At 38.4% G+C, this 8919-nt stretch overlaps 1 protein-coding gene across 1 annotated transcript; it reads right to left on the minus strand.

Annotated features, from left to right (window-relative positions):
- Positions 1 to 235: 235 nt before the first annotated feature.
- LOC134880646 (solute carrier family 13 member 2-like) lies at positions 236 to 8459 on the minus strand. Its single transcript, XM_063907655.1, has 13 exons — positions 8236 to 8459; positions 6616 to 6744; positions 6385 to 6521; positions 5784 to 6031; positions 5620 to 5679; positions 5068 to 5239; positions 4563 to 4685; positions 4266 to 4475; positions 3901 to 3995; positions 2783 to 2898; positions 2528 to 2689; positions 2227 to 2364; positions 236 to 1702 (listed from the first exon to the last, which is right to left on the minus strand). Exons 1-13 carry the CDS (start codon positions 8335 to 8337, stop codon positions 1574 to 1576), a joined length of 1821 nt encoding a protein of 606 aa, XP_063763725.1. The 5' UTR covers positions 8338 to 8459; the 3' UTR covers positions 236 to 1573.
- Between the last annotated feature and the right edge of the window lie 460 nt (positions 8460 to 8919).

The raw sequence follows: 8919 nt of genomic DNA on the forward strand, positions 1-8919 counted from the left end.
CAGAAGATGTTGAAGAAATTGAAAATGTAATTCTTTTTTTATTTACGTCATCAGAAAAAGTAATTTATGAGTGTCTTCTAAAAACAGAAAGGAAAACATGCAGAGTCCCATAGGGGACGAGATTTATCACTGAATACTTCACTTTTTGGCTTCAGGGTGAGGGTATATATATTCAGCAATTACTTTGCGTGTCCCAGGAATACTTCATAATAAAATGTGCAGCTGTCTCCCCAAATGGATTGTCTCACTATTTTATATTCACAATTACCATTTCATTACGGATTCAGGGCCTTTAATAAAAAACAGGTTCAGAGAAGATCAGTACAGTCAGGTGGTAAAGCTTTACAGAGTATGATAATTGCAGATTTGTATGCCTCCTGCAGATTCATGTCTCAATAAGAACACCTCTTGCACATTCTCAGTAACCAAAAAAACCCTGAACTTTCAGCAGAGAGAATGTACTGCAGCATTAAACAGCCTTTTTCAAATGTTTTTACATTTTTTAATTTAAATGTTAAATCACAAATTGGGACAGAGAGACCAAAAGTGTTTAAAGACAAAGATATCATGACACAAAGATGTTGTCTTACCTCCGATCACAGGCATCCATTGCACCTTCATTAACTTCCATTGGTGTGAGAACCAGTTCAACTAGACTGATAGTTTCCCTTTGAATGCTGCTGTCTTTCAGTGTTGACCAAAAGAATGGTTGCTAGATTAAACAAAAATGCTTACTCCTTTGACCTCTGTATGCTGTAGTTTTAGAATTTTAAAATCTTTTTTGCTTTCCACATACAGCAGATATGTGGACCCCTGCCAACAATTTCAATGAAATGTTTTCAATCATTTTCCTATAATTGATTTGTCCTTTTGTATTTCTCCCACATTGACCCTTTGAAGGGATTACGCCTTCTGTACTCTGGCTCTCTTTATATCAATAAAGTACCCAGTGTCCCTAATCCTATGGATGTTAATGAGATTCATCCCATCAAGAAATGTACAGACAGACATGGCACAACAGACATAGAGCAAAATAGTCATAAGTAGTACACAGTGATATTTAAGTATGCAAATAGAAGCAACTAAATTAATTAGTTAAGTTCTCGTTTTGTTGGTTACTTTTTTTCCAATAGTTTTATTTTAGTTTATTGTAACACTGCTAATTACAGATACAATGACAAGTCAGAATATCAAATTTCCCACAGCAAACAAGACTGGCATTTGCCTTGCTTTAACACTTTTTAACTGTCATGTCTGCCAGGTTAAAATCTGTTTGAATGACAGTCCACAGGAGTATTAATCCAGATGCCCTAAACTCACACGACGGTTCTTTAATGTTTCCTGTCAACCTGTCAGTTTTTGAAGAGCATCACAATATAAAGGGAGGATATACGTCTGAAGAACCCCTCAATATCAAACTGTGTTGGCCAGAGCGTACAGGAGCTTTCAATATAAATGCCATGTTATCATACACTTGCCTGCTAAATCCTCCAGTGGTGAAATCCTTTACAATACTCAGACATCGTTCATATCCCCCAGTTTCTCTTCCATTTCCATTTCCCTGAGTTCATTTTCAAGGAGTTGTGGTGACATTGGCCCAACTGGGAAAGGTATTCAGGTCGAACATGGCCACCCCCCACGTGTTAATGGCAATGTTGATGGTTAAGACTCCAAGAATGTTCAGAATGAATCCAGCTTTGGCCTGGAAAAACCCAAAAATAAAACAATTAAAACAAACTTAAATTTGGATCTGGTTCGGGGCCAAACGGTGCTTTGACAACAAACTATTAGAGTAAGTATTAATACCAATTTATCTCCTTGAGCTTAGTTTCCATGGTTATATTCAGGTTGTTATGTGTGTGCAAATAGATCATACTGATCAGATATAAAGATTTATATAAGCTGCTTACCCAAAAACTATGAGCCTTTATCCAACACACACCCTGCATCTCAATACGCTCACTTAGTTTACACTGTGAACCATGTACAATACAACTCCTTATATACTATTTAAATATATTTTAAACTGCTGCTACTCAGCTGCCATTTTATGCTGCTGTTGCCGTGTTTAGCACATATGCTTTGTTAGTTTAGTTTCAAATTGTATCTTTTGGCTTTTTTTTATGCGTAGGGTGGACTAGCAAAGTAAGATTTTGACATGACATGACAATAAATATCTTGAATCTTGAATCTTAAGGGGTCTCTATCGTTCTGAGAATGTCTTACCATGTCCATGACTCTAAGGTTGCCGTAGGAGAAGGCGATGGCGTTGGGTGGAGTGGCTACGGGCAGCATGAAAGCCAGCGAGGCAGAGATGGTGCAGGGAAACATGACGTACAGTGGGTGTATCTTGATGGCGGTGGCCTGGATTATAACATTTAAAAAAGACATTCACAAATTCCGAAAGTGAAAATCTTATAGCATCCTAAGCATGGGGATGCTGAACGGAGATATTAGTAAACGATGGTATATCCCAAAATATCAACCTATACGATTAAAAGGGTGATTGTGTGATGTCCTGTCTTACCATTGAGGCCAGTATCGGCAGGAAGAGAGTGGTGGTGGCAGTGTTGCTGGAACATTCAGTGAACATGGCCACCAGCAAACACAGCAGGATGGAGATTGCAAAAGGAGGGATGCTCTGCAGTGGTATGAGACTTTCTCCAAGCCACAAAGATAGTCCAGATTTCTTCATGCAATTTGGGAATACACATATTAGCGTCCAAAAAAAAAAACATGTTTTCCTTCAGAAGGTTGTGGACTCGATGAACAGATACATTACCTCACTTCCATGTGCCAACGCAAAACCTCCTCCCAGAAGCAAAAGGATGTTCCAAGGCATCTTTTCATGGACAACGTCCCAATTAAGCAGTGCTGAAGGGGCTTCAGAAGGGGTCTCTGTTAGGACAAGGGGACAAGGAAGATCAAAGTAAATCTTTCAAGCTGACAGTTTCATTCGTGCTATTGGTTCGGCAGTCATCAATAATTACATATCTAATCTAACTACAGAAAGGCCAAGGTTTTATCGCCCACTGATAAGATGCAGTGACCATAAATGAGTTCTGTAAAGATAAAAAGAAGATGTTTAAAAGAAGGTATCCCATCAAAATATAATAAAAATGTGGTGTTGTAATTGGATTCCTTCTATTAAGCAGTTTTTCTCTTTCAAAAATGTGAAAGTGGACTTTGGCACCTCAAAGTCTAACACAATGATTAACACACACTCCTCTGTGTACAAAACACTGCTTTTCCCATTCATGACATGTAAAAAAGCACTTGTTGCCTATAGGCAGGAGCAGGACACGCTTAACTTAAGTTACAAAGGGAGAAAAAAACACATGAATTGATAGAAAAGTCATTTCTCTAAGTAACAGCACAGCATGTACTGTTGCACAGGCTTGACCTCGGAGCTATCAGGCTACAACGCAGGAAGCAGATGGGATAACATTTATTAGAAAACACTGAATCAGCGAGATAAGTTGTCACAAGCAATAAAAGACATTGACTGTATCTTTGTTATAGTACACAGAGAGAAAAGACAGACATGCTTATAAAACTGAACATTCTGTGTTATGTAATAGTGAATGAACTCTTCCCAGTGTGCTGTATGGACCTGCACAGAAGGAACCCAAAAAGGTCAGTTACATGCCTTCGTGTTTCAACGTATCATCCTCTTAAAAACGTATTTACTTTGCTTGACAAAAAGAAAGCATAAACAGTAAAACAGAAGTTAACTACTAAAATGTTGGTTTTAAGACAAAAAAGTCCTGTCATGTCATTGCTCAAAAGTATTCCTCAGAAAGGTCTGTTGTCAATACGTTTATACATCTTTTTAAGACATGTATACCAATGTTACCAAATGAATGTTACAAATGAATTGAGACATGCCGGCTGACCTACCATCCTCCGACTTCCCACAGCATAGGGGCAATTTGGATGGGATGCAGAAGAAGAGGGCTGACATTAAAATGGCCACGGTGCCGTCTGTGACATACCTGATGAGAAACATGTCTATAAATATCTGCGTCATTTAGTGACGAAACAAAAATTCTTAAACTAGGCTAGCGTCAAGATTAAAGGAAAACAAAGGCACCATCATTTAAAGTTAAACACATAGTAACAAAAGGAACCATTGATGTCCAATGACTAATATTGAGTATTGATATTGAATTCCTTCCTTGTTTCCTTCTCCCACACTTCCCTTGTTAACTTTTCACCTCTTCACTTCCTTATAAAAATCCATGTGACACGTTTTTCTTACTCACGGTTTGTCTTTGTTGAAGAGCAAAGTGGCCCAGCCGGGTATGAACCCAGGTTCCCTGGTAAACCACAGAACTACCAGCAGCGTGAAGATGAACAGCACACAACCCTCAGCGAAGCTCATCCTGCCCAACTTTCTGTACTCATTTTTGATTACCTGGTACGCCTCCCTATCTCCATCGTTCTTTGTGCCACATCCAAACGAGCTTTTTAGGCTGCAATAAGACAACGTTAAAATTACTGCTCATATGTTTTGGTTGCAATCATGAGATCTCAGACAGAGGACATTACATGAAACTTACTTGAAGCCTAAAAATATAAACTGCAGCCACAACCAAGACAAGGCGAGCATCAGAACCATGTTGGGGAATGAGAAACCGAACCAGCTTGCAAAGTTGATTACACCTCCATTATCTGGAAAGAGTCTATTGATAGAAAGCATTGAAAATCTGAAAAATGAACCACCCTAACACCTGGATGTGATTGCAACAAGCCTACAAATGCCAGCAAGTTGTGTTTGAAATAATGATGGGTTGTTTTTTAACTGGTCTGTATACTTTTGGCATAGGACGTTTTTTTTTAACAAATCTAAACATTTGGTTGCAAATAAAGATGCATGTTGAATGGAAATATTTCAGCTACCAAAAGGATGACAAATAAATACTTGATCATCATCTTGTGTAAATTCCAAGTGCTTTCTACAGTATATACTGTACTCTGCAATAAACATATCGCTATGCTAGTTTCTTCCAATATTGTGCAGCCTTATATGCGTGAGTTGTGTGGTTATTTGTGCGCAGGTCGTACTCATCAATCTGGCCTTTCATGATGACGTTGGGTGTTGTTCCAGTGAGGGTGGCTGTCCCACCGATGCTGGCAGCGTAACACACACTCAGACTCATGCCTTTCGTCAGCTTCAGATACTTATGCTCAGTCTTCAGTCTGCGCTGCTGGGCCTCTGCACTTCTTTCACAAACCTCTGGGGAGACAGAGACCTTTATCAGTACAGAAAATGTTTTTCCTTGCTTTACCAGTTTCTGTAATTGTTTATTGCCAGAGAAGAAGTTGCATTGGATTTCAATAGTTCTTTGAATGTTTAGTTTGACACATATCTTTATTAAAACCCTTTTTGCTGACATATTGGGAGACTTAACCAACTACTTGAAAACGTTTCGACAAATAAGAGGGCCGGCACTTTTTGAAAACTTAAGATTTGTATTTTTACCTCATACCAATCACAGCAAGAATACATTTGACCTGTACATTGGCACTTTTATTTCTGTTCAATGTTTTGTTAGATTTTTCCTTTTACCATTTTAAGCTAGAATGTTACTTCAAAGCCAAAGGTAAAAAACGTACTTGATATTACATCTTTTTCGTTCATTTCTTTTATATCGTTCCGGTCATCTTTATCTGCCTCTGCAAAACATCATAAGAACAAAAACATCAAAAACAATAACAACCAGAGAGTTAAGAAATAGTATAGTACAGAAAATAACAAAGAGGTGGACACTGCCACACACCCAAAGTGATGGTGCTGTCCCTTGATTCGTTCTCTTTGCTCATTTTGGCGTCACCCATCTCAAATGCCTGGTTATCTAGACCGTTCACTGCAGCAGTCTTGCTAAAGTCCCTCTCTTCAGCGTTGGCCTCTGTGTCACACAGCTGCTGCAGCACAGCATTGGCGATGGGCAGCATCATGGCTGTGGAGGCCGTGTTACTGATCCACATGGACAGAAAGGCTGTGGTGCTCATGAAACCAATCATCAGGCTGGAGAGGATGCAAAACAAATGATAAGATGGAAAGTTGAAGTTTGATGAAAGCAAGTAAAGAGGAAAAGAAATGAAACGATAAACCCAAAACAATATAGACTCTCACAAACAGTACATTTTTAACAACCTCCACTACTCTGGGAAGAGTTTCCACAAGATTTGGTACCCGACTGGAGGGATATACTCCATATCAGCCACAAGAGCATTACTGAGATCAGGCCACAGGAAAATACAGCTCACAATTAATCAGTTAATCCCAAAGGTGTGGGATGCTGTTGAGGTCAGGGCTGTGTGGTCAGGCTGCAGTATGAATTTAAATGTGCATGTATGTACAAAAATAAGCTCGCTTACAAAGATGGCTTCACCCCCACAATAAGCAGCACTTGAAGGGCAATTCTCCGGTGCAGGTTCCATTGCTCAACAGCGATGGCCACCAGCAGCCCACCGATAAAGAGCATGTTGGAGTCTTTCAGGTACTGGATACAAACCTGGATAACAGAGGAAAAAACACAATTCCATGTGAACCGATTCCAACAAGAAATGGTTTATTAAAATGTGTGAATACTGTTGAGATGGAGATACCTCGCCTGATTCCAAGATGCCCATCATGGGGAAGAGGATGACAGGCAGCAGGGCGGTCACAGCCAGAGGGATACACTCTGTGCACCAGTACAGTGCCATGAGGATAATTATATAACCACATTTTGCCTCCTGTAATGACAGACAATGACTGTGTTGCTTAATAGTGTTCATACACAGTATATACTGTAACTGTAATATTATTTACATCAATGGTGTGATGCACTTGACACATGTGTACAAGTGAGATGGTGATTGCGACATGAATGTTAAAGTCTGTTAGGAACTTCAACCCCCCATAGACTCCTCAACCTTGGCTGACCTAATATAGTTCAGTTAGCATGGTTAACCATTATCCAATAACTTCTGTAACTATTTTGAGTTAATCCTCCAGAAAAAAGCTTTTGCTTGCTGTTAAAATGTTGCAGTTAAAACATTTGCAGCCACTCAAATAGAAATAACATTATCGATTTCTCAGTCACACAATTACTTCCTGCTTTTACTTTGAATATATCTGGAACTAAACCAAGTATATCAACGACTGCTGCTTGATTGTCTTAAGGTTACAAAAGGTCAAACAATAAGGAAAAGACATTGATTACGATTCATTTATCATAGTACTTTTAATTATCACATGGTGCAGAGGGTCAATGTTGGAGCCTTTTTATGGACATGTCGCAGCTAAGAAGACATTGTAAAGCAACAAATGTCCTTTCCTTCGCTTGATTTTATCCACAAGAGATGAAGGTTGAGTATAATATTGAAGCGGCTTCAACCTTCAACCTTTACCTGTTACAGGCAGAAAGGCTTTAGCTGTTACTGGGCTTGAGTGCCAAAGCTAATCTAGAGTATTTGGCACTACTCTGGTTGGAGATTTGGAGAATTTAAAGAGCTAAAAGACTTATTGCTCATGTTGCGATTGCAAATAAGGAAAAACAAAAGGTTGGGGATGGATTTTGCATGCATGTAGTCAATCTGGACTTTAAGTGGTGTTTTGATGGGCATCTATGGTATTCGTCAATTGGTCATAATGCTGATCGAGATAGTGGTAGTTCAAAAGTGTTTTTACTATCAGAACACCTTTGGCCAAATGATAATACACATCATAAGTCCTATCATCAAATCTGTTCTCTGATGTTTGACCTGTGCCTGTGTTTTCTTGAATAGAGGACAGACCGTCAAATCAGGAATGTTAATACGCAATAGGTCTAAGGCTAGTCTAATATGCAACTGCAGGAGCTACAATATACAACATAAATCAAAATAAAATGCTGTTATTAAGTATTCTGGGGAAAAAATGTTAATACATATTGATTGCAAATGAAAGGTGCAAAAATCAGCACACCTCCAATATATTGAATCAGAGCAATAACATTGCAACGCATTGCGATATCAATCAAATATAGTCGCAATTTATGTATTTTTTCCCAAGTGAATAATTGCAAAGTGAGGTTGGTTAAAGGGGTTTTAGAAGAAGTATATGCTCTGCAAGCTAGTTTTATAACTTTGGAGTAACGCAAGTAAACAAGCCAGCCACCCCTAATTAACAGATCCTCATTCTAAAATGTCTGTAGATATAACCTACAATATTAAAATAAAAATACACATGTTTCGTTTTCTTACCGAGGTCGGGCTGATCAGGGGCAGAGGAAGAAGTAAAAGAGGCGTAAGGACTATCACAATGTAATTCCTATACTTCCACAGGCATGTGAGAAACCCAGCCATGAGCCTCAAGGTGCGATGGACATCCAAAGTAGAAATAGAAAAAAATAAAAGTAGCACCACCGTACAAGAATACACAGGCACAGTATATATATATCAGTATATATAATACGTCACTGTGAAAAGATTAAAAATTAACTTTAGAGTTATTGGGCTGCATGTACAGGGAGTGTTTCCATGTGGTAAAAAGGGGGTAGATAAGGTAATGACCAGAAGAAATATTAACCTTTTCATCACTGCTTTTAATCTGTGATTAAAGTTTTGTGGTATATGTTTTTGACACTCTATTTTTTTTGATCCTCTTAACTTATGTAAAGTTTTTTTCAAATATTCAAAAGCACTTTGCACTATTATATTTAAATTGAATGCATTATTATAAAAAACAATAATTGTGTATAATGAAAAACGGGATCTTTACTGTAGTAGGCCAACACTGACACTATTTCACATTTTGTTTAGTTTCCAACAATTGCAACAAAGAGAAATCTATGATTTTAGTGAAGGCAAAAGTCCTTTCCTTTTGTTTGCCAGTAATGGACGGCAGTAGCTAAATCTGTAGGAACCTGGATTGAGAAACAAAGGGTC

This window comes from Eleginops maclovinus, chromosome 18 (genome assembly GCF_036324505.1).
Source record: "Eleginops maclovinus isolate JMC-PN-2008 ecotype Puerto Natales chromosome 18, JC_Emac_rtc_rv5, whole genome shotgun sequence".
NCBI lineage: Eukaryota > Metazoa > Chordata > Actinopteri > Perciformes > Eleginopidae > Eleginops > Eleginops maclovinus.

Coding starts and splice junctions, on each gene's coding strand:
- LOC134880646 (XM_063907655.1), bottom strand. CDS start 8,337: ATGGCTGGGTTTCTCACATGCCTGTGGAAGTATAGGAATTACATTGTG. Junction 4,686..5,067: donor ATGAAAGGCCAGATTGATGA/GTACGACCTGCG, acceptor TTCTATCAATAG/ACTCTTTCCAGATAATGGAG. Junction 4,476..4,562: donor TTTATATTTTTAGGCTTCAA/GTAAGTTTCATG, acceptor GTCTTATTGCAG/CCTAAAAAGCTCGTTTGGAT.